This window comes from Macroventuria anomochaeta (assembly GCF_010093625.1).
Source record: "Macroventuria anomochaeta strain CBS 525.71 unplaced genomic scaffold BU25scaffold_3, whole genome shotgun sequence".
NCBI lineage: Eukaryota > Fungi > Ascomycota > Dothideomycetes > Pleosporales > Didymellaceae > Macroventuria > Macroventuria anomochaeta.
In genome coordinates, this window is record NW_022985364.1 from 940,143 (window position 1) to 964,423 (window position 24,281).

At 51.6% G+C, this 24,281-nt stretch overlaps 6 protein-coding genes across 6 annotated transcripts; 5 read left to right on the top strand and 1 right to left on the bottom strand.

Moving 5' to 3' along the window:
- Positions 1–886: 886 nt before the first annotated feature.
- On the top strand, positions 887–2,743 carry BU25DRAFT_445323 (uncharacterized protein). The gene has a single exon (XM_033709434.1). It carries the CDS (start codon positions 1,037–1,039, stop codon positions 2,567–2,569), a length of 1,533 nt encoding a protein of 510 aa, XP_033566410.1. The 5' UTR covers positions 887–1,036; the 3' UTR covers positions 2,570–2,743.
- A 3,182-nt stretch (positions 2,744–5,925) lies between these two features.
- On the top strand, positions 5,926–7,869 carry BU25DRAFT_143924 (uncharacterized protein). Its single transcript, XM_033700596.1, has 2 exons — positions 5,926–7,306; positions 7,358–7,869. Exons 1-2 carry the CDS (start codon positions 6,108–6,110, stop codon positions 7,653–7,655), a joined length of 1,497 nt encoding a protein of 498 aa, XP_033566411.1. The 5' UTR covers positions 5,926–6,107; the 3' UTR covers positions 7,656–7,869.
- Positions 7,870–13,773: 5,904 nt separating this feature from the next.
- Positions 13,774–15,827, top strand: BU25DRAFT_417948 (uncharacterized protein; the record flags this gene model as incomplete). Its single annotated transcript, XM_033707840.1, has 4 exons — positions 13,774–14,885; positions 14,934–15,255; positions 15,522–15,719; positions 15,789–15,827. 4 exons carry the CDS (start codon positions 13,774–13,776, stop codon positions 15,825–15,827), a joined length of 1,671 nt encoding a protein of 556 aa, XP_033566412.1.
- Positions 15,828–19,209: 3,382 nt separating this feature from the next.
- On the bottom strand, positions 19,210–20,354 carry BU25DRAFT_144424 (uncharacterized protein). The gene is made up of 2 exons (XM_033700600.1): positions 19,947–20,354; positions 19,210–19,842 (listed from the first exon to the last, which is right to left on the bottom strand). Exons 1-2 carry the CDS (start codon positions 19,994–19,996, stop codon positions 19,368–19,370), a joined length of 525 nt encoding a protein of 174 aa, XP_033566413.1. The 5' UTR covers positions 19,997–20,354; the 3' UTR covers positions 19,210–19,367.
- A 780-nt stretch (positions 20,355–21,134) lies between these two features.
- On the top strand, positions 21,135–23,208 carry BU25DRAFT_144460 (uncharacterized protein). The gene is made up of 2 exons (XM_033700601.1): positions 21,135–22,378; positions 22,428–23,208. Exons 1-2 carry the CDS (start codon positions 21,267–21,269, stop codon positions 22,891–22,893), a joined length of 1,578 nt encoding a protein of 525 aa, XP_033566414.1. The 5' UTR covers positions 21,135–21,266; the 3' UTR covers positions 22,894–23,208.
- Positions 22,641–23,657, top strand: BU25DRAFT_144184 (uncharacterized protein). Its single transcript, XM_033700599.1, has one exon. The coding sequence runs from the start codon at positions 22,899–22,901 to the stop codon at positions 23,475–23,477; it is 579 nt and encodes a 192-aa protein (XP_033566415.1). The 5' UTR covers positions 22,641–22,898; the 3' UTR covers positions 23,478–23,657.
- The last annotated feature ends 624 nt before the right edge of the window (positions 23,658–24,281 follow it).

Below are 24,281 nucleotides of genomic sequence, written 5' to 3' on the forward strand. Positions count from 1 at the left end.
TTGAACGAGAAGTTTCGAGATGCCTATTGCCACTACAGCACATCAATTGCAATGCTACCGCAACCCAAACGGATGTTGCTCGATCGATCAACCACTCACCGTGGGCTAAAGCCATTTTCCTCCCGTGGTTAGTATTTGACAACAAGGCATTCTGTCCTCCAGAACTTTGCAGAAGCTCTCTCGACTCTCTGCGCCGCAACCGTCTGCGCGCGTACTCTGGCTGCTGGTCTGAATGCCAACTCGCAAAGCTTGCCAAGCTATGCACAGCACCCTCGGTACTCGGCCTCCATGTTTGACTGTTGCCGGTCACCAACTCAGGTCTGCGCAGCGCAATAGTAGCCCGAGGTGACCCAATGTCGACGCCGGTGAATGATCGCCATCTTACCTGCCTGATTGGGTCTAGGTCTCTGATGCTTACCTAGCTAAAGTATGCCTTACCTCTTCGCCCGTAGCCCTTCGAGGGTGCTAACAAGATCAGAAATCAACCATGCCTGGGTCAGAAATGACCATGGAGAGTACCCACCAATAATCCTACACCGCTGGGGTGAGCGACGCCAAGCACTGAGTTCGAGGGTGTCGAAGAAGGCAACCACGAGGAACAAGTCAAACTATCGATGGGTCCTGCAGTGACTCGAGAGAGCACGAGACCAATCGGCGTACGTTCTCATCGTTTGCCTTCTTTTCGCGAGCACTGCTCATGCAGTCCGAACAACGATTGCACCTTCCCGGACGTCACCCACCACATCCTATCACTCCATAGCGCCCTCGAGGTCGCTGCCCAGCAATTTCACATTGCAGGAATGCAGTGTGTCCCACAAGTTCCTCAAGTACACGCAAAGCGGACCCCTTTGAGACGCGCGTTTTGTGTTATCGTGGGTTGCGACGATAAAAAGTCCCTCAATGTCGCTTTCCTGAAAGGAGATATCTTCAGACAAATTCCCAGCAAGTGGCAACATGCGACTCTTGATTCAATCACACAATCGCTGGACCATTGAGTGAGTTCGTGCACCTTTTCAAGTACTCCCTCGCAGCAATAATGGTGACTGACATATGCAGACTCACATCGACCAAGCATCATACGGTCGAATGTTCAACACAACATCGTGAACCCACATTCGTTTCGCACACTTCCAAAACACAGTCAATCACTCGACCATCCGATAGCAAAATATCTGCAACTCCATTAGATACGGAACCTTTTGTTTCTGAACAGAGGATTGACGCTGGACCTTCTCCAGCTCTTTCACGTCACAAAAGCATTCGCCAGCGTTTAGGTCGCTTCTTCCTCCACTTCACTCGAGCGCATCCGGAACCTTTCCCGAACGCATACGAATATCGTCACAGCGAAGACGCATCAGAACTACCTGCTGGAGGAACACCAATCGAAGGCTCAGCTACCGTTCAAGAGATGCCTGCACCATTTGCCAACCAAGGTACTTTCGAGCTGGAACAACCACAATTGTACGACATCTGCAGTTATTCACACACAATGAACTCTGCGTGCGATGGAAATTCGACCAATTTTCACCAGAGCTACTGCAAACCGACTTGTATGGATGAGCTCGCCATGTTCCGCGGTCCTTTACAAGTTGCGACTCCCAAACATCTTCCCCGTCTCGCGGTTCCGGGATCGATGCATTCTTTACCTGCTATGATCGCCGATCAATCTCCAAATTCGGCATCGTCTATATCACCAAACACACCAGTGGGTCACTTCAACAACGGGATACAGCCATATTGGAATCTGCAGCCGGCTACACCTACAATATCGCCATGCGAAGTAACCAGTACGTTGCCGTGGTACGATCGCCCCAGCTCTCGGCATTATCACACACAGCGCAACTTTGAATCACCCATGACGCCGAGTTCTGCAGGTTCCTTCAACGTCGCGACTCCTCTCTCGGCACATCCATCATCAGCTCACGCACCGTTTGGTGCTTGGCCGGAGCCTGGGCCTGAGTACTTACGATCGGCGTTTCCTCAGCGGTGCCAACCTATGAATTACGAGTCGAACACACATTCAACGCCGAATCTTCATCAGAGCACGTGGATGGCTGACGTGGACCCGCGTCAATACCGTCATCATAATCAACCCATAGAGGTTCGAAACCAAGCCACAGTTTCCGACATGATCCTGAGCCCAGGACCTCAGTGCAACCCACCGAATTACGGTGTCCCATCCGCGAAGGAGAAGTCGTTATACAGTGAATCGCAGCTCCTTCCTGCTATCGACAGTCACGACACAACCACACGTATATGCCACAGAAGCGACTATGCGCCACCAGCATACACTTCTATTACTGCATACCCCTCACAATATCCACCAGCCACATGCCAGCACTGTGGTAAGAGCTATACAGGAAAGTTTGCGAAAGGAAACTTGAAGAGGCATGTGCAGCAGATCCACCAATCATTCATGGACAGAGCGATCCACTTGTGCAGAATTTGTATGAAGACGTACAACCGTGCAGACGCTTTAAGGAAGCATCAATGGAAGAAGCACAGGCAAGAAGATGCGAGACCGAACAAGAGGAGAAAACAGAAAGCTGGGTTGGAGCTCAAGGCGTAATTCCCATTTCTATGTTTGCTTGTATATTATGATACCTAGCCCAAATGGCATATGAACAAGTTTCGAAACAACTCAATTTCCAACAATGTCTAATTCGACCTGTTCACAGAATTGCTGCGTGATTTCCGTTCGTACAAGCCATCGATTTGCGAAATAAATCTGTGGGGCAAGATCACTGTCTGCACCCTTCGCCTAACGCCAGGCAGCAATTCCATATCACAACCTGGTGGTGATGTGTACTGTGCAGTACAGCCTCAGTCCTCGTGCCGTGCTTTCCGGAAGGGCAAGCTGCGTATAAGCAGCCTTCGCCATGAAGTGTGATTAAGCTCAATCCTCCACGGATGCCCTGTGCATCAAGGGGCGCGAGGAGGCTTACAACATCGACCCCGCTCCGTTACAGTTGCCCTTTCGGACAAAGACAGGGGGTTTGGCGCTGGCTATGGTGGATCAGGCTGCTCCAGCGTGCCCGGCAACTTGATTGAGCATGTAAAATGGCTAAGAGCTCGGTAGTCTGTTCATACTCATATATACGAACATATGCCGGGGCTTAGCCAGCTGAAGCAGGGCGGTGTTTCGAGCGGCAGATAGGAAGCGGAGTCGATAGGATATGAAGACAGGGCAGCACCGCGTATGACCTTATGGCTTCCATGTTTGGGCTTCGTGCTGCGTGACCTGCATGTTGGAGGAGTCGGTACCACCGAAGTTTGCGGCTCTGCTGCGTCTATACGAGAGAGGGTGTGCTGGCTTTGGCATATGTGAGAGGATAGGGTTTGGCCAGGGCATTACGAAAGGCGCACGCAAATCGAACACTTGCGGCTCTTGCGGTCGGACATAATCATTTCCTTTTGGTCATATGTTACGAGGCCGACGTTTACTGGGCGCAGCTCAGCCTGCTAAGCCTCGTCGTCAAACTTACCAAAATTGGAGAAGGCTGTTCGTCATAATGTAGTGTGCGGAGGACGTGGGTCGTGGAGCGTTGCTTCCCGGGTTTGACTGGCTGATTTTAGATACCCTTGCAAAGTGTATATCCAGTCAGCGATCATGCTTCTATGTTCTAGGGGTCGAGTGCGGCTCTGCTGCATGTCAGCAAATGAACAGTGCAAGAGGCACTTACATTTGTCTCCTCAGTCATTTATTCTTGTGTGGAACTAATCTTGTGTTGCCGATGAGGGATTCATCTTAACTGAACAGTGGTGGAAGCGTAGAGGGAAGGCCGAAGGATGGCGTTGGAAATCACGATCTCATTTCGAATTATTCCCGGCATGCCACATCCTTGAAACTTCACACCTGAGGCGGTGTCTAGCTACGGTTGGAGCCGAGGAATACCCATAAAGTGCGCGCTTCGCTGTGGTTCAGACCTCTGGTTTTTGATGTTGTTAAAAATCATCCGTACATTGTCGTGGCAACTCTGGATGAGAGGAGCGCAGGTGATTGGCGCACGCTTCTCATCAACTCACACGCGCAAACCGGAAGACCAGAAATAAAGCCTTGCGGCATTCGTGCGAAGCACGGGGTGCGACAAAGGTCGAGACTTCCTGTGGCTGACTGACGAAGGTTTGTCGGGCTGGGTACGTCGTCGAGGGCTTCTAGAACACCTCCACACTTCACCCACAACTCGTTCTTGCCGCATTGATGCCCCATGTCTACGATGTCCAAATCAAGCCAGGCGGTCGCCCAAAGGCATATCGGATGAGTGTTTTCGTCCCGGCGGCCTAATACTGATTGGCTGCGCAATGTATGCCGCCAACCCACAACACCGCTACTCGTTCGATTTATCTGCTGTGGAACGGGAGCAACTACGCAAGCGTGTTATGGCAGGACCGGATAGTGCCTGCGCCTTGCAAATGCAAATTGCGATGCAGCAGGCCTGCGCGACCCTTGCTCCATTCGGACTCTTGCAAATCTTTCCTGTAACTGCGACTCTGCAAGGGTATGAGAAGAGCAACCTCGTTGCACTGAGAGGTCCTCAGACCTGTAATGCATGTAGGGATACAGGTGGGTCTAGAGCATGAGACAACAGATTGGTGGAGTTTCCTGTCTGAGATCTCCTTCGGAATCGCCGTCCACAAGCAGATGGTATGCATGCCCAGGCTCCACTATGCCGGCTCCACGCGAATGTAACTCGACCCATCGGTCTGCCACCGCACATGCACGTAGGAAGACGTGCAGTACAAGCGGCGTCTCCAAGATTCATGCGCTTGCTCGAAAGTCCGCATGCTGCGATTAGCCGATCGAAGGAGTGGAGTACCTCGACTGCCCTTAAGCGTGCTGCTGCTGCGGCCCTGTTGGTCGTTTTCTTCGTTTCATACCTTAACGTCATTGTGTTTTTGATTTGTTTCTTGTAGTGCATGATCTGAAGCCTACCCTGATCTGCACCGGCAGCTTCGGAGACGATCTAAACACAGCCTCCCCTTTGCTGCCTTGAATCACAATCCCTAAGCATCGCTCCCGGCCCCCGGCCTTAGCGCAAGACTTAGCTGATGATACGATGACCGTCGGGCGCGGAAACATAAGTTGTGGAGGATAAAACCAAAGGGCTCATAGCGCAACTGTGTTGTGTTGCCCAGCTGCTACACGTGGATGAGCTCTAGCAGTGAGCTCAGCCCAGCGGTCGGTGTGGCTCGTGATAGGTTTGTGGATCGTCTTTATCTTCTGAGGTGTGATGATGTTCCGGTACGAGATGTGGTTTGCTGGCGGCTTGGGCTCCAATCCAGGGTATCTGAATGGTCCACAGTGGAGGACTTTGTGGGGTATCGTGAGTCCTCTCCTCTAACATGAGAATGCATTCAACACACCTCGCTCCCTGTTCAACATTCATCACAAGAGCATCTTCATCTTCGTATCCTCTTTCTGAAAACATTCTCGGCCAAAATCGCCATTGTGATAAGCAGCCGACCGCCTCGTGTAAGCCCGCTCGTCTCCACTCTAACGTCGTGGTTGCAGACAGCTAACCTCTGTCAGACGCCGGCTGCAGCTCCGTCTTGAGTGAAGCCCAACGTCCCGCTTCTATCGTCGCCTTGTATCTCGACAACGGCGTGTGACCATTGCTGTCCGTCACCAGTCTGCAGGTGTGTCAGAGCCAGACTCATAACAGCAAGCTGGTACCTGCGCATACCGAAAGAAAGGCCCATCAGTCTGTGGCGTAAGGCTGGGGATTCTGAATCGACAGTAGCTTTCAGGTTGCCTTCGGTCTTGAGTGTGGTATCGACATTACCTCGCCTACCCAGGTACGGACAGCTTTCGACCCTCGCCTTCTTCACGACGTCCACGACCAACACAACCGCCGTTACTAACCACACCAACACTCAAGCCTACTTTGTGGACACCGTTGCAAACATTCTTCTTGCAGCGCAACGCATCTCAGTTCCATACCATCTCTTACATCTTTCGCTACCAGGAACATACCTCTTTCGGAGATAGTGACTGATCACGGTCTTGCTTGTCATCACACCGCGACCACCTTGGCTGAGCAGCTGAAAGGAACCTGGGGAAAACGGACGACTTGTACTTTCTGGGCTCTGCAAACCTAGAGCACAGCATGGAGGGCCGGCATGGACGAGGCCGAAGGTCCCACCACGATGCATACCATAACTATGATGGCAGCATCCACAACCCCGATACTGTGTACGACACAGAGACCACAACTACAGGCAACAGCTCGTTTGAACACCCGCAGACAATGGGTCGCAACCGATTCGTACCCCCATTCGGCGTGAATGGAAGTGATCAGGTTGGTGTACGACCTATGCCACGGGTTCAAGACTGTCAGTATTCCGACTCAAACGTCCAGGTCGCCTCCAGTACATTCTTACAGACTGAGGCCGAGGGTTTCGCAAACCAAGTGTCATCGATCACCTTCGGTATGGGTGGCCATGCATATACAACAGCTGGTCCACCCTATGCGACAAACAACGTTACTGCGAACGAACCGAGCAATGTTCCCAACTATTACGCCCACCGACACGATTGTGTCGATTCACAGAGTCAATCCAATAATTCGGATGGATTTGTGAATCCTCGGTTCCTGACACTAAGTGTCGAAGACTACGACGAGCTTCAGGCTGGGGTCCGACAGGAAACATCAGCGTATCCTGACAACCCAAATCTGGATGCAGGTAGCGACACCCCCTTCTACATCGGCGATGTGCCAGGTCTTCATGGTGACCTCGACACATCTCAGCCGCCTCAAGGGTCTGTGTCGAGGTCCATATCGTCCGATACTTCACTCTTACTGTTTGACCAAATGACGGCTAATATGCCACTCTCCCCTGTTCCTGCACCCATGCCGACAGAGTTAGGGGATGTACCGTTTGCGCAAACGAGGCGGCAGTTGAACATGCCCTGGTCGACCGAGCAGAGCAGGCTGGATGTAGCGTACGATGAGGGCACCTTCAATAGAGGCCAGCAGATACCTTCGACAAGGGTAACCTCATCCGGAAGCCACAGCTACGATCAATCATGGATGTCGGATATGGGATACGTGGCGACGGCAGATACCTCTTGGGATCCGGGTGCGATCCCAACGAACCCTGACGCCGCGGCACATCATCCCTTGCCATTCGTAATGCATCAACCTGCAAGTATGCATGCGTTCGAACGCCGCCACTCTCTGCAACCACATGTCTCTGGACCTTCGCAAGACCCCTGGTTTGAAAACCCTTCTCTTCAGGAGGATATTGGACCTATCCTCGACAATCTTCACATCGATGGTCGCTCGGGCCCTGCGTCTATGACCAGGTAGGCACAGCTCTAAAGCTGTAGAAATATGAGCTGATATGTTCCATTTAGGTTACCAAGCGACCATCTGTATGCACCGGACAGCACTTTGTTTGCTAACAGTCCAACCTCACCGACTCCGTCTGAAGTCAGCATGACTCCTTCCGTCGTGCGAGCGTCTTTGATGTGCCATATCGGTGGCTGCCACGTCCTATTCACAGGCCAATACCGACGCGGTAACCTTGCTCGCCACATTCGACTAGTGCACAACCGAAGAGAATTCCCGTGCGGAGTGATCGGCTGCAATAGAATCTTCAAAAGGCAAGATGCACTGAAGAAACACTTTGATAAGAAGCATAGAGGCCGCTAGCTTTCTCTGGGAGCTTTTGCCTTCTGCAAGCAAATAGCCTGGCCTAGTGCACATGTTTTGCACCAAGACCATGTCCCGTATGAGACCAGCGGTGGCCGGAAATCCGCTGAGAAATAGCGTCCAATCGCTCTGCATGCAGCTTCAGACGCAGACACAAGCGCCCTGGACACTTCTAGTAGCTTCATTGCTGCCAGATAGTTGTTTTTGCTTTCGTTCTTTGGGGGATTTCGTTGTAAACCGTCCGTTCCGTATACATGGCTGCATCTCTTTCTGCCCTTCTTCTTTCTTTTGTTATCACACTCTCAGCATGATACCCATTTATCCCCTTTGCATCTTTTCATTTCGAAGCAGCACCTTTAGCATGTCCTGTATAGTCTGAAGTTCTTGTCGGCCATTGTATTGACATCCGCTAGATCAGTCGGTTGCATTACTGTGCCCCTTGCTCTTTCTCTCTTGCTTCTTTATTGTTGCGATCTTTCTCTCTTTGCGCTCGTATCCCTGTTCTCTCTTGCCCCATGTCTTCTTGAAATACCACATCCACACTTGTATCGACGTAATGTCCATGGTTCCTCCTGTCATGTCTTTCATTACGAAGTAACATCTTGAATATCTTATGTAGGGTCCGGCGTTTCGGTATTCCATACGTTGCTTTGCTTTCCTCGGCGACGGTCAGTCCTCTGTTCGAGGAGGGCGGAAGCTTTCGAGTCGATGGATTCGGAAGGTTTATGTTAGGCGCACCAGCCGAGGTCACTATCAATTGTTGCTGCCTCTCAAGGATACTTCGGTACGGATTATGCCATCGTCTCATCACTACTCTCTCGCATGAGGGTGAAACCTTTGCGTCATTCATGTGAAGGACGACAAGGGTGAAGTGACGAGGATGTTGTCGGAGAAGGTCCGACAACTTGGAACGGTACCGACGGCCCGAGCAATGTTCCGTAACCACGTGTACCTGTCGACGACGACGACGACATATGCCAACACTCGATGTTCGTCATTAAAGAATCGGCGGGATAACCTTATCGTGCTTGTGATGCTTTTGATGATTGGCGGTGACAGCTTCACTTTGGCGATCGACAACAACCGACGGACGGCCACTGATCGACACGACAAGGAGTATAGGTCGAAGTGAGAGAGCAACACTAAAGAGTGGTCAATATGCAACGCTTCAGATGCAACCTTCTTGCATATTCGATCGGTCATCCGAGCGTTGGCTCCTTCCGACGCGAACTGCCTCAGGCTTCGAAACATTAACACCAGTCCTGGCTGACAACGTGGGCTACCTGGAGGGTATTAAGGTGAAAGGCTGGCATGATTGTAACGTCCTATGTAAGATCGATGAGGTCTGTAAGAGGCGAGGCGTCGATATTCATCGGTATGTTGCGTCGTTGAGATTCTGTCCTTTGTTCGGTACAAGTTCGCTAACCTTCCAGGCTCCAAGGGCTAGTCCAAGTCGTACACCTATATATGAAGGGTTGCAAACAGCCTTGGAGGATAGGAGGACTTCGAGGAAGGTCTGCTTTATATATGCCGGCGTATCGAATGCTTACTAGTCTTTATGGCGCTGGCGCCTGCTGTTAGCGTATGCGATCTTGTAATGCTTACTGGTCCGCATCCGTATCATCAGCCTCCTGTTCAATACTCGCCGCCCTTTCTGCCTTCTAAGAGGACAGCCGCACGCAACTACTGACATACTAGTCAAGTAAGCCACCAAAGAGCACTGCGTGTACAGAGAGACCATGTCCAGTACCCTGATCTGGGCTTGTCGCCTCGTCTGCTTCCTTTCGGTTCTGCCCAACCCTCATGACAATTGGTTGATTGGGACTTTCATCCTGGTCTCGACCCGCACAGGTGGCACAGCCCACTTGGGCAGCGTAACCCCAGAGCATGGTCTGCCGGACCACGAACGGTCACATCGATTGGTAAGTGCTGAATGGAATATCAGAAACTATTGGCGATGATCAGATAAGACTGTTATGCATGTTCGTCCACTGCTAGTGATGATGACGATGCGAGGCGAGTTTTCAGCACAGCCACAAGAGCACACGCGAGCTGTGTGATTCAGCTTCGTAATGCGTCGGGGACTCCGAGAAGATTCATTGCCTCTGCAGCTCATATATAAACATGTGCGTAAATTTAAAAACTTCAGTATCATGGCCATTGCCTGAGGCTCGTTGTCAGTCTTGAGGTCGCGAGGCTGAATTTTGCACGCAACGTGGCGGACGTCCCGCTTCCGCAACCTATCAGGAACCTGGTCACTTCTGTGAAGTGGCTTCTGACAGCCTATAGACGGGACGTCGACTCTCTTGATTTGCAACATATCTATGACTCCTGCCACATACATCGCAACGATATGACGAGCCGATGAGAAAAGTCGAGTCACTTTTGGGTGCATGGTGACTCCTGCATGCAGATCTGATAAGTATGCATGCAGTGACCTTGTCGCAGAACAAAAGGTGTGCCCAAGTCTGATGCTGCCCGAGGCTCCGTAGTGACCACTGGGTACAATGGCGACAGTGAGATTCGTTTGCCCACTCTTAATAGCTCATGCAGACTCGCAATCTGATCCCGTTTGCTGCACTGATGCGCGGCTTGTCTCCTGAATTTCATCATATTCAGTGTTCGTGTAGTCGACCAGCTCAATGATTGAAAGCTGAGGCTATCATAGTCGTTAAAGGTTTCAAGACCCAAAGCCAGCATGTTGGTAGACCGTCGCTTCAGCCTAACTGAACATTTCCAACAAAATTGTCGGGATCCGAGGTAGTTCAATCGTAGTGTGATGGTCTGCCTCTTGAGCGTTGTAGCTATGGTTTGCAGACTTGCACTGCAGCCATCTCGCCCAGTGTATGCATGTCTACGAGCTCCGTATCTCTTAGCAGACGATTCGTTCAGCCGTCGTTAATTCACAATGTTGCCTGACATACCGAAAAATCTCAAGCTTTGATGACATTGCTCAAGCCTTCGTACAAAAAGCGAATGTCTGCTTAGAAAGTTCCAAGTCAATCCCGTCTCTTTAAAATACAAGGATCCACGACCGGAGTGCCACTAGCTCTTACTTAAAGAAAGACACACGTATGATCTATAAGTTGAGCAGAAGATCAAATTGTGATCTCACGTACGACAGCCTGTATCTTGCTTCCAATGATAGGTTAAACACAGGAAGGGGTTCTAGATACCAAGCGCAGGTTAGCGTTAGAATCCACTATCATGTCCACTCAGAATGATCATGTTGGTGATAGATCGACATAGGTAGGAGACTAGTTGCTTCGTTGAGTAAAAATTTGCCAGCGGTTTATCAGCGAGGACGCTGAGTGGGACATAGCAAGTGTCGGTGCAGCACCAGTCGTCCGTGTTCGAGATTTCGTGTCATCCAATCATGATCACATTCGCGGTCCCAATCATTGTGCTGTCAGTAATCGAGGTAATGGTAACGTAGAACCGGAATCTTAGTCAAACCCGTTTCGATGTTTGGGAAAGACCTTCTGACGGCAAAACTCAATTGCGTCTCCGATCGATTCTCGGTTCATCAAAGTGCATCTGGGTCCGGGCCGTGCCTAGCGCAACCATGTCGAGGAGGAGGTCGAATCGCGTAATGAAAGGGGGTCCTGCGAGTCATGAACGTTGTTGCTGAAGTTGGTGGCAGGCGCTAACTGCTTGGAATCATGAGACTGAGGTGAACGGAAGCAAGCAACGCGATCCTTATCGGTGAATACATCTAATCAGTGTGAAGGAATGGAGAATGTGCTGCACGCTGCACGCTGCTGACGAATGATTCGCGTAGATAGGCAAAGGTGCAGCAACGAGTGGGGTTCATGCGAGAGATTATTGTGAGGCGCCTGCATCCAAGCCTTGCAATCGCAGCGAGAACAAAATGATTGATGGAAGGTTAACGCTGTTGTTGCTCAAGCAACGCCAGTGACGGGTCGGCTCAGACGCTTGACGTGATCGACGGATGGTGATCGCGCTCGCTTATGCTCGCCAGCTTGAGTAAGACAAGCAAGCGCATTTTCAGCCTCGCGCTCAGCTACGTATAACTAACTTGGACAGAATACACGCCGAACGGTAGCCACTCGGAATCGCATGCTCTAGGCGCGCTCCTGGAAGCGCCATTGTATGCACTGATGCACAACAAGGCGCGAGGAGGCGGCAAGGGTAGATGAAGTCGGAACCCAATCCTTCCTCGGGATCACGCTCGTGCCAGTGTGGATACTCTTCTATGCAGCTAGGATAAACTGAATGACTTTCCATACATCTACTTTGTACAAAAGCCTAAGGCTTGTGCATTACTGGGGACTTAAATTACACTCGTACATGCCGACTCAAAGGTGTTTGGAACTGCTGACGCCATCATCTCCGTTTCTGCCATAGCCGCACGTCCAGCGCAGCTGTATTGCCAGAAGCGCTTTGGTATGAGATGGCTAGTTTAGTACTTAGCTTGAAACATCACAATAGCGTGTAAAGGTCCACTGCAAATGCCGAGTACAAAAGTAGATGACGCGGGATAGAACTAGCAATCGGCACCGTAGCTGCGTGCATCACACCCTCACAGACGTGTGTGGCTTTGATCGCCCAGTTCCAACTTTCCCATGTGCATGGGAGCAGGAAGCCCTTACTTGGCGGACCCCGTTACAATTAAGGGTTCACATAACCATTAAAAGAGAGCTCGTAGCCGTACGAAACAGAGTTTTCGATCCTTGTCGCGCGCATTCGCGCCCATATGTTTTTGGCAATTCAGTCAACGTATGGGATCCTCTCTTTGGCTGTGAAAACAGTCTTCCTTCGCTTACAGTTCGTTGTCCGGTGTGTTCGCGTTAGCTACGCCGCTACACCTTGAGCATGGCTCTGCCCTTATGCTTCACCTTCCTTGGGAGGTGCAATTGATTCGATTGCATCGGCACCTGCTCCTGTTCACTACCCGATGTGGCAGAGGTATTTAGTCGTCCGCGTAGCCACTTGGACAGGCCTAATCTTCTCGTCGCTGCGCCTGTCACGTCTGTCTTGCCCGACGGAGTCGTCCTCTCATATCTCGTGTTCGTCTCTTACACTGCCGGCTTGATGTTCCTGTCAACTGTCGGAACGAACGGCTCTGCCCGTCTGGTGCAGGTCCGTGTCGGCGTGCCACATGAGAGTAGGCAACCACATGGTCATTATGTCGCATTGGATCACCAACAATCTGTTTTGGCAGATGAACGACATGTTAGAGATATCCATCTTGTGTTACATGACCAGCCGGACTCAGTAAGTTGGACGACAACATCCTTGGTGAGTCCTTCGATGGGAAGCGTAACGTAGCAGTGCCCCGGGCCGTGATTGGTGATAAGAAAGTCCTCCTTTTTCGGCTCACCCAAACTTGACTCTCGTCGTCACACCGCCATGTTTACAATCGAGTAGGAACTGATGCCGATAGCGAATGACAGTCCCCACCCCCCGTAACACTTCGCTCCCACATGGTGTTCTGGACTCTAGTGTAGCGTCTCCCTTCCCCGCACCTTCTGGAAGGGCCATCGCCGTCGACAGATTGAAGCAAAGCCCGAAGAAGTACTCCATGCTAGAAGAATGAGGCGGGACTGAGTTTCCAGTTAAATGCGCTCCCAAAAATAGCAGTCAACTAGGAAAGTGGGTAAGTGTACTTCTGAGCTTCCTCCTTATCAGGCTGATGGAAACAGCACATCTTGCTCCACATCAACACAGATAGCGAGCAGCTTCAGCGATCATTCTTAGTTGTCGTAGCCCGACTCTTTCACCACGTCTTCGTGTTGTTAAGAAAAGTAGGCCTACGAACCTTTCTTCGTACGAAAGCCTGGCGACGGGTGACGCCGAACGAGCGCCAAGGTGGACGCCACGATCGACCTCGCATAATCAACGCGTTCTCCCATCCATCGACCGTTCTCATTCTGGACTTTCGAAAAGCCACATAGCCTTCTCTTAACAGCAACGACCTTGACCGATTCTCGAATATCTGTTCTGCCGGGCGCCGAAGGAGAAAGCATTGTCGACCACCGCGTAAGAGTCACCCTCTTCCTAGCAGCGAGGTTTGCAACTCGTTCCTCGTCACGCCCTACAAGAGTCGATCCCCGATTGATCACTCTTCCCATCTACACGTCGAAGTTTTGTGAGCATGTGCGGTCTCTGGGACAGCATGCCCCCTTTCGATGCACTAAACTGGCAAGGCATTCAACCAGGCACAAACAACGGCGGCAATACTCAGCATGGAACTGAGAACCACCAAGAGTCGGACCAAGCTACGGCTTTTGTTGACTTTGAGGCATTCCTCGTGGAAGAATACATTCCAGCTCCTTCGCAAGTACCCGATCCTCGATGTGGTCCTGTGTATGGTGAGGATATCAACGCAGTACCACCGGGCGGTACAAATCTAGCAACGCAGTATCGACCGGTAGATGAATGTCCTCAATTCGCGTGGCTAAATAGCAACATCAGCTCCGGCGGCCACCCACACAACGATCGTTCGCGCGAAACTGCAACGTACTCTTTCAACAACTTGCGCGGGCAAGCCTCTTCCGTCCCTCCCACAAGTTGGACTGCGCAAACACAGCCCCATAAAGGATCTAGACTTGGAGAATGTCAAGCCATCGTGCCGAACGAGCAGGTGCACTTCCAAAAGCACCATCGAGGGTACCACGACCCGTCATTCTCACAACAGCCTCGCAGCACCATGCCGTATGCCGATGCCCATTTCCATCAACGCGACAATGGTCCTGTTCAAACCTCTAACGCTCAGGGGTTCTTGCAGGCGAACATGCCAGGTGACATCCCCAACAGCTTCACCGGACAACAAGCAATGAACTCGATAAGCACCATCGATGGAGCGTGGTCACCCATCAACACAAGATTGGAAGCTGGCACCCAGATGCTCCTTGGTCTAGGGAGACCACAAGCAGATCCTACAGGAGGTTCCTCTGAGGGTACACCAACGTGGCCTATCGGCAATGCAAGCGGCGGCTCGGCCCTTCGAGACCTAAGGGACCCTACTTCAGCATCACTCATTTCGGAGATCAACCAGATGCTGAGCAGCCAGCCTACCGTCCGGCAAGCTGACAACACGAATGAGGTGGCACAATCGTACAACGCTGATCAGAATGCTTTCCAGGGATTGAGCAGTCCTTTGCCACTACAGGGCTCCACACACAGAATGAGGTTCGAGGTGCGTATTCGCGAGGGTACGCCGCTCGATGCAGCAGACCAGGTTCCATCCATGGAAGACGTCAGCGGGTGAGTGTGGTCCGACTTGTGGCGAAGCATGTTGTTGACAGATCCTAGATATGCAAACGAACAAGACTTGCTTCCCATCCCTTCATCAGAGCCACCTACTTCAGATGCGTCGTCGCCGATGAGTATTACCTCACCGAGAGTCCCAACATCCCCGTCAATACCCCCAACTCTGTATTGTAACGAGGTAAACTGTGCCGCCGAGTTCAATGGAATATATCGACAAGGAAATATTGCTCGTCACAAGCGGCTCCTGCACCAAGGTCATGCTGGCTATATGTGCGAAGTGCAAAGTTGCTCCCGTAACTTCAGACGGCAAGATGCTCGTCTCAAGCATTATCGGAAACATCATCCGGAGCTGGCAAGGGCAGCTGTACGTCGTGGGCCTCGGCGATCAAACTAGATGCATCGATCGAAACAATTGTCGACACGCATGGCATTCGTCTGTCACGGCCAATGCATGCTCCTTAAGGCCGATAACTGCAATAGTGTCTTGAAGGTGCAATGCCAGATAGCACTTGCGCCAAAGTCCGTGCTGCGACCCCTCTTATCGATCTTGGGATTATATTGTGTTGCGTTTTCGAAGAGGATAATGCGATGCAGACACGGCCCGCCTGCCACTGTATATTTTCAAACTAGTCGTGGCATCGATATGATCGGATATTCGGCGTTGATTGTTGGTATCTTGAGATTTTCTTGTACGTCGTTCGAGATGGTCGAGACGTGTCGCGGCCTCCTTGGCTTGTGGCCGCTACCGGAGCGAGGCTTAGGCAGTCGTCCCTCATGATGAGCAGTATCATCTACGAGGGCGTACAGCTGCCCGCACGGTACACGCGGGTATGCAGGCCGTCATGGTCGTTGCGATCGCGGTCTAAGAGCAAGCTGTGTCTAGTAATGGTGGTGTAGAGATGGTATTTCATTCAGGACTCCAAGACGAAGCTCTAGCGGAGAACGCTAGGGCTAGTCAGTTTAGGGACCGAACCGCTTTGAGGATCTGAGCGAAAACGCACGACCACATACCTCGACTCATCATGATCGAACGTCTGCCTACCGCAGCGCGACATGCTTACTTGTCCCGGATACGATGCCATGAAGCTCGGAGGTCTCCTACACCTAGCTCAACAGCGTTCTTTTGCCCTCGCATATTGCGCGCGATAGAAGAACAGCTTCTCCTTACAACACGCGGTGGCTATATGTAAGAGTACAAGAAAGGGGTATCGTAGTACGATCCGTTAGAGATTGTGTTACAGATTGACGTGGAAGGAGGATGTACCGAACCCCTTGAGGGCTATCAGCGGGAAGAACAACTTCCAACCTTGGCACTTAGAACAGTGAAGCGACGCGCTTGTCTGGTATCGGAACTTCTCTGTGCTTCGCTTCGTTCCTTTACATATCTCCTATGTTCAAGTTTGTCAGTACGGCCGACTGCGGGCCGATTGGGTTGTCTTATACATACGGTATTGCAAAGCTAGGCGTCTGGGCAGAGGTAGGAGTCAGGTCTTCTTCTTTACAGCAATGATTCAAGATGTGATTAGTTTCTCTCGGTGTTAGGAGCGGCGGTAGCCGCTAGTGCATGTCACCTGTCAATTAAACGCGTGTAGTCATGCTTCGCTTCGTAAGTGCTTGCCACACTTGCGTACACTCTCTCAGGCCTCCATCCAAGAACGCCAATGACCGGTGACCCGTACGTATGACAAGTATACACTACTTCGATCTGCATACGCCAAGCGTTATGAATACGCAGACTATCGTTCCCCGCTTGTTAGATTCAGGCACGGAAGACCCGCTACACCAATACACTCTCTTGCAGCGCACTATTATTCTCCTAGGATCATGATTAGCTGGCATCAAATCAGCTCCTCACGGCACTCAGCTTCGAGATTCGAGGCGACCGCCGAAAAAAGAAGCTGCAAGTGGTCATTACTATGTGGCTCTTACATTGACTTCAGACACAGCCACACTGCACCATCAGCTTCGCATTCGCTGATAAGACTTGCGTTAACCGGGAAGGCGCTCGCCACCTTCTTGGAAGTTGCCATCTTTCGAGAAGTGGCCAACAACAGCTCAAATCGAAGGACGTCAATTCCTTTTCCTAAGCTGAGGTTCGATTTGAGCTAAAACTAGTTCGCCGTGTCGATGCGTGCATGAGGCTGGAGTGGGGACGCGCTTACCGCCAATCATCACACCGCACCCACGCTTCTCGGTGTGACGATTCACTTTCTCGACTTCGATTGTCCATTATAACTTGACCGCTTCAGAGGTCCTAGTCAGGGGCTCAATGTTCCAGCTACTGCTCTCAAGCAACGAGTATTCCCAAATACAGACCAGAAGTGCACCACAGGACTCCTCCAAATCATTGCCACTAGCGTACGTGAAGCCCAATTATATAGCCCAAAGTGATAGCTTAACAGCTCAAACAATCTGACGATGTCTGATTGTTGCCCTCGAGGACTACATCATACAATTCGACATCCAAAGAAAGCCTTAGAACTTTCCTTGGAATATGCACCTCCCTGCAACCTCCATGCAACTCATATGCAACCCTCCACGCAGAGACACATGTTGCTGCACTAGAGGTCAGAGCAAATAGTAAAAAACCTCAACCCCAATTTCGGTGACGGAAGCAGTCTTTCGCGGCATGCTTTAAGCGCAAACATCTGGGCTGGCCTGCTTGAACATTGACAGGACCATGGCGTGTGATCCCTTTGGCTTCGTCTTCTTTACAACACTGGTGAGTCTACTTGTTCAGATGTTGGTGTGATACCAAGCTGCCAAAACACTCTTTAAAGGCCGTCCATCATTGCGTCTACTACACTTCCTCTTGGACACTGGACTGCGATGTTTGTGAATCATCATCCTAGTTCGACTGCAGCAGGGAAGCCGTGAAATGGTGAACAATTTCTGCTCGCTCGTGATGTTTTACATGTCAAAATATGTAAGCGTCGTGATTTGTTAGCGTTTGTATGTAAAGCAAGGCATTCCTCGGGTCTTCGATTTCTTCGGGTACGTCTCTATCTCCGCATAGCTTTCCCACACATCATATATAGGTATGAGCGACGGCCCATCATAAACCACATCGACTGAGTCTATGTGGCTTACGGAGCCTCGTCTGAAGATGAGTCATCCCGTGCCATCAGGGCTGTACATTGAGATGTACTAGCCGTTGTCAGAGGCCTCTTGTTGATCATGAATATCACAGCTCAGAAGATTCCCTCGATATCGAACTTACCTCTCGATGTTTCATGTGGGGGGTAGTCAATATCGCATATAGCAGCAGTTTGAATAGTAGATTCCTCAAAAAGATTCATGCTCTATGGCAGGACTTTCCATCGCGCTAGGCCTTCGATTCTTTTTCGTGCCAATCGATTGTCGATTATGTTTATTCACGATATCTGCCGAAGCAACCTTGTGGGCTACACCAAGAGCTTTTTCAATCTGGTTCCGTGAACGATCTTTGGCCGGCGATGGATTCTATCTTTTGTGGAGTCTCGTAGTCCGCTTGAAAGGCCTCAACGATAATGTTTCGCAATCGTGAAGAAAGCTCCTCAATCTTCACATGGATACAGAGGCCCATCGGTTCATTGGGCTCGAGGATGATCGTGCCTCCCTGACATGGCTCGTTCAGTGGTTTCTCTCATTCGTTACAGTGTTGATATTCTGAGGGATGACTGGCGAGAGGAATGGATTTGTTTGGTAGCCCAAGAATGAAAGGTCTTCGACGAACAGCCTGGCTTCCCGGACCGGACCTCTCCTGACCCCAATCAGCCCCATGGCTCCAAGAAATGGCATCCTTGTGAAGCGTGCGCCATGGCATCGGACCGCACCTAGCTCGTTTCGTTGGCTATTTTGCAAGCCGCCGGCCCGGTCCACGGTTGCAAAAGGTAGCTCATGCTAGGATGGAGATCGTCGGATCATGTTAGGAGGTTGAGATCAGGGAAAGCTCGGATTCCCGATCTTCGGCCGTCAATCAGTCGGTCGTGTTGTTGGGAGAGCTGCAACAACGTGAAGATTGCGCGCACGTGGCTGACTCGCTGCAATGACGTCTATTATAGTTCGTGGGGGCTGAATCGCGGGTGGGGATGGTGAAGCCGCTAGGATCATGCACGGTGTATTGAGGCTTGCAGCCTCGTGCACGAGGCATCTGTGGAGGCGATTACAATGCGGCGCCATATTACCGATGCATAGCAAAAGGGGGTTGTAAGTGAAGTGTTCAAGATAGAGTACAAAAGTGGTGGTCTAGACGAAGCGGATAAATTTCGCACTCTTTTTCACGTTCGGAAGATCCCACCACCGCAATGGCGATCATCTCAATGACGCTGCCCGCCTCAGCTGCTCGGTGTCGTGCACAAGCTGAAGATTGCGTTGCGGCACGAATCATGGCGTTATCTGCGCATGAATTTGGTCATCCCACAGATGCGCTGAGACAATCCGATGGCGCTCACCTTACTGCCTGTAGATTTGGCCCAGCAGCTGTGGATGCGATCCTCATGCAGACACGGACAATCGTAGCCATTTTTGTAGCCGTTGGAACATCAAGAGCAGCAGGCTTAGGCGAAAGGAATGGAGAATCGTCTTTGTGAAATCTCCGTGTGAAGCCTGGCTGGTCCACTTTGCCGAGAGGTCCATAATGACAGTGATACAACATGCAGTGCGGACGATTGCATTGTGGTGTTGAGCAGCAGCAGCACTGGACAACCGAACAACATCACGCGGAAGCAGCAGCCCGCCATACCTTTGACACAACAACCGGCTGCAGATCACAAACGCACGCACTGACCTATCCAGGGATAACCTCGAATGAACTGCCGCTACACACACGGAACGTTGATCAGAGGATAAGTTCGACGAGGCGTTGTGGCTCCTCATCCCGATGCAGGCTACGCCAATCCCCCTTGCAGCTCTTGCTGGAGCTCCGTGTGATGTGACAGCCACTATGCAATTGACCTGCACCTCATCTAAGCTGTGTTGATCTGCATTAGTGTTCAAAGGAAGCGGGGTGCCCGACTGCTTTCTTGTCGACTCTGCCCTGCAATCGCTTCTTCGATCACTTACAATATACCTTACCTGTGATCCGCCGCCTCGATGCTGTCGTACTTTCTTCTCCTGTCACCCATTACAAGGTACACTCGGATGTCGGCTGAGATAGAGCTTGAGCTCAGCCGATTGCCCGAGTGAGTACTTGAGTCGCTGCACCGCCTCCAAAGAAGGCCCTCATACGTCGTCGACACCTCCGCCCACCTCGGCTTCACTTGCTGGGTTGCAAGTCACGAATGGTTCTTTCGGTGCAAGATAAACCGTCGTGGATATACTGGGGTGTGGGAGACACCCCATTGGTAGTGTTCACTGCGGAGCTCGACAGCCGCTTTGACAAGCATATAGGCAGATGAAGAATCTGTTGTCGACGCTCCAAACTGATGAAGCAGGTTGATCTTGTGACGTGACACATCAAACAATTCCTTGTTAATCAGTCGTATAGCCCATTCTTTCCGGTTGCGTAGTCGAATAGCCATGCTTCTCCGCTTTTGTATAATGCGTTTCGTCGTTGGGCTAACTAGCAACCGTTAGATGTTTAGTCCTTCGAGCCCGTGCCCTCCGACACCACGTACATGTCGTGGTGACTCTTGCACATCAGCACGCTCCCACAACTTGTGGTCTGTTTGAGCTTCGCATACTCCTTATTGTGCACAGTATCGGCGCCACCAGAACCGCTGCTCTGCCTCCCGTTCCACCACCACGAAACACCCACCCCCGCAGCCCGCCATACCCGAACAAGACCCCCTCCCCAAGACGAAGAGACGTTCTCCCGAAGCCTGCTCTGCGGAGAACTGCAGCAGCCTGTGGGTCGTGGGTGCTCATATCGGGCTTCTCGTCCGTAGAAGACTTGAGCCTTTAGCGCTCTCCGCAGACGTCTTTCGACATAGCAGCTTGCGCTCCTTCCTGCCGAACGACATCACCATCTTTCGACATAGCAGCTTGCGCTTCTTCCTGCCGAACGACATCACCATCTTCCGTCGCGTACTTCCCGCACCCCTCTCTGCTCTCTGCCTCTGACGAAACGAACGCATTTCCGAGGTGTGAGGCGGTCGGAGGTGCTTGGCATCTTGGCTGTGCCTGAGGCATACCAAACTCCTTGGTACTTTGCAAGACAACGCTCGAATACCATCCAGGGATCTCTGGCGTCCATCTCTTATCGTCGAGGCCCCTTTCAAGAAAGTAAGCGTCCCCACATCGACGGCGAAGGTGCTCCCAATCGTTTGCCGACTCTGCTGCTGCCACCTATCGCGGCGTCAGGCGACCAGTGCTCCCGAAAGCACTCTTCTCCTCCATCGAAACCCAGATCGACCGAAAGACACACAAGCTCTGTGAGCGTTCAAACCCTATAACATGCCTGGATGTCGCAACCTGAAAGGGCTGCCAGGCGAGCGCAGTCGCTTCTCGTATGGTCAGCGCTTGGACGATCAAGCTCCGCAGCTTCCGAATTGTCGAGAGGAGGGCGACACGTATCACCAATATGAGCATTCCTCCACTAGGTACACCATGTACGGCACCGACATACCACACCCTGTCACAAACAGTCTCGGTAGCCTGGAACAGGCCTGCAATGTGACCTTTGTCCAATCGGTGAGTGTGTTTGGGAACATGAACTACGACTCCCCAAGTGCAGATGCGTGGCAGAGCCACCATCAAACGTTCCAGCCGATTCAAGGTGGTCCAGCGGCCCTTGCGGATCCCGAGACGCCTCAAAGGCAGCATCCCCAAGTTCAGGCGCCTATCAGAGGAAGCCAACCCATCGATGGTATCGGACACCAAGACAGCTTCTCCGTGCAGCCCAGTCATACACAGACCGCTCTCGATCTAGATTGGCAATACACCGCCCAGGATGATATTGAGTCGATGGAGGCTCCGGGCCAAGATGGTATACAATTAGCCGAGGACTGGGGAGAGAGCATGCAGCACCACGGCTGGTGCAACAACGAGTCCATAGACTTTGTTGACACGGCTGATACGATATCGGAAATGTCGCTGAACTTGGATGACTTCGCCGGACAGACCGATGCCGCCACGCCTGACTTGAAGACGTTGGCGTCGAATCCGATCGATTCTGTTGGCAGGAATATCCAGCCATGGTCGCCGTACGCTCCAAATGACCATGGCTGGCAGCAGTGTCAGCAGAACGTGAACCTGCTGGTCAACCACATCGAGTCCGCGACCACAAGTCGATCAACGTATACTGCCGGAACACTAGAATCCAGCTACGTGTTCATCAATACCCCAGGAATATCAACGATGTCGTCCATCAGCCAACACACGCAGGACATGGTTGATAGCGGCTTGACGCTGCGTCCAAATCAAGAGGTGTCGCTGGATCCTGAGACCGAGTTCGATGATGGCGACCTAGACCAGATAATTCTCGGTCTGAGTTATCGTATCGAGCCTCCTCCAGGCGGTATTAATGGGTCCGTGTCCAACCCTGGGATGGCCAATCAAAGCCTGCTGTAAGAATGCATTCTCCCTTGCTGTGACCCAGGTTGCTGACAAAGATAGTCCTGTTCAGAGCACCAGCTTCCTCCAGCCAACACCTGGGAATAGCGTGTACGATTATGCAGCTTCCACAACGGCTTCGACTCCCTCCGCACCGGACACCATACAATGTCGGGTTTGTGGTAAGGAATATAGTGGAAAATTCCGCGTGGGCAACCTCGCTAGGCATAAGAGGTATAAGCATAACGGCGCTGTTGTGCTGGGGTGCCTGGATCGCAGTTGCAACAAGGTCTTCAAGCGCCAAGACGCTCGCCTGAAACATGTCAGGAAGCACCATCCTGAACTTGCTTCTGATCCTGTACCGAGACCGGAGCAACGCAAGGGACCCAATACCCTGATACAGCACCAGTTTGATCAGAACTACGAGCTCAACAACGTGGGCTCCAGATTCGAGCAAACCAGTCGGGCGGGGCAGGCGCAGGAGGGTCGTCCAAGTCGAGGAGCTACACCAAGAACTAGCTCTTTCTGACAGCCATGTACTCTAAGGCCAGATATTTCCTTTGTCTTGACGGGTTTCAAAACTTTCCAATCCCAAAAACATTGTGCTTTTATGGTTCGGCGAGCTGCATAGGCGAAGGCAACGTCTTGGCATGTTGGAGTGGTAGCGCGATTCTAAGCCGCAACACCTTCTGCCTTCGGCAACAAGGATCGACAGACCATGACTGGTGGAAAAGTTGTTCTGCTTCGCTTTCGTTGTTTTTTTATTCTGGGCTGTGCTGCGACTACTGCATTGGTGTTGACAGAGGATGGTGCAAGCCAAACATCATCATCGCAACACTTTGTGGTGCTTGTAGAGCGGTTAGGCTAATGGGCGTACGGCGTCTGGCGTTTCTCCTTCCATACGTTGGGGTGGGATGTCGCTTCCTTTGGATAGTTTGTGCTTCCGCATGTGGTTGGCGTGGGGTATCTGCAGCTACAAGGCAAACGAGGGGGACGCCGGTCAGTGCAGGTTGTGACTGCAACTGTCTTCAAGCCTCTCATGCAGTCAAGGCTCTATTTCTTGTACTCTTGTCGTCTTTGTTCGCGGTAGCTTCCGAGTCGAATGTGGTGTGAGGTGAGGTGGAAGACTTCAGGGTGTGGTCGAGGCAAGGACGTCTGAATAAGGGATGAGCAATGGACTAGCGAAAGCGGAGATTACTGGAGCGGACCAAACTCCTCGTGATGGCACGGACGACACGTCTTCAGCGACACATCGCCACACCCCACACTGATCAGCTGTCATCGCCTGACTACCACAGACGTCTGGCGCATGATCCTTCAGCCTCACAGCATATGTCGTTGCGAGGTCTTCCACGAAGGTTGTCCATAACCATCCGGTGTGACCTGGATAACGGTATTCGATTTCGATCGTCTTGGTCCGCGAGTGTGAAACGCAGTACAGATGAGGGGTCGCTCGAGTGATATACGTATCGTTTAGGGAGTGTGTCGCAAGAGCAAGGCTTCCATCCTCAGGACACAAAATTGGAGTTTGCGGCGCCTTGGCGTTTGATGCCCATGGCGCTGATCGTTAAAGTGAAGCGGTGTACAATGGAGCACAGATAACCAGTGCTTCGCTTTGCCTTCAGAAATTTTCTTCTTTCTTTTCTGTTTGACCTTCATCAGAGCCTGTTGTTCATTGAGTCTTATTCTGGGTGTATGAGCGAGGAGGGACGCCCAATGGTCCAAGTCTTCCTTTGGGGCCATAGTGTCTAGGCAGACAGGAGACCGGCTCACGTCTGGCTCAGCATACCCGGTGCTTACATGCATGTTGAAGTTAGTGGCATTAGTCGCTTAGATTCGGTAGCTGGACTGTCGTGTAATGCAATCGCTTTGCACTTTGAACCACTTGCCTACCCAGATCATGACAACGGCGGAAAA

Excerpts from the sequence above, each read along its gene's own strand:
- BU25DRAFT_144184 (XM_033700599.1), top strand. The coding sequence starts at position 22,899 with ATGTACTCTAAGGCCAGATATTTCCTTTGTCTTGACGGGTTTCAAAAC.
- BU25DRAFT_144460 (XM_033700601.1), top strand. The coding sequence starts at position 21,267 with ATGCCTGGATGTCGCAACCTGAAAGGGCTGCCAGGCGAGCGCAGTCGC. Across the intron at positions 22,379-22,427 it reads ATGGCCAATCAAAGCCTGCT|TCCTGTTCAGAGCACCAGCT; the intron begins GTAAGAATGCAT and ends TGACAAAGATAG.
- BU25DRAFT_445323 (XM_033709434.1), top strand. The coding sequence starts at position 1,037 with ATGGTGACTGACATATGCAGACTCACATCGACCAAGCATCATACGGTC.
- BU25DRAFT_144424 (XM_033700600.1), bottom strand. The coding sequence starts at position 19,996 with ATGGGTGACAGGAGAAGAAAGTACGACAGCATCGAGGCGGCGGATCAC. Across the intron at positions 19,843-19,946 it reads ATCGAGGCGGCGGATCACAG|CTTAGATGAGGTGCAGGTCA; the intron begins GTAAGGTATATT and ends AGATCAACACAG.
- BU25DRAFT_143924 (XM_033700596.1), top strand. The coding sequence starts at position 6,108 with ATGGAGGGCCGGCATGGACGAGGCCGAAGGTCCCACCACGATGCATAC. Across the intron at positions 7,307-7,357 it reads GGCCCTGCGTCTATGACCAG|GTTACCAAGCGACCATCTGT; the intron begins GTAGGCACAGCT and ends TGTTCCATTTAG.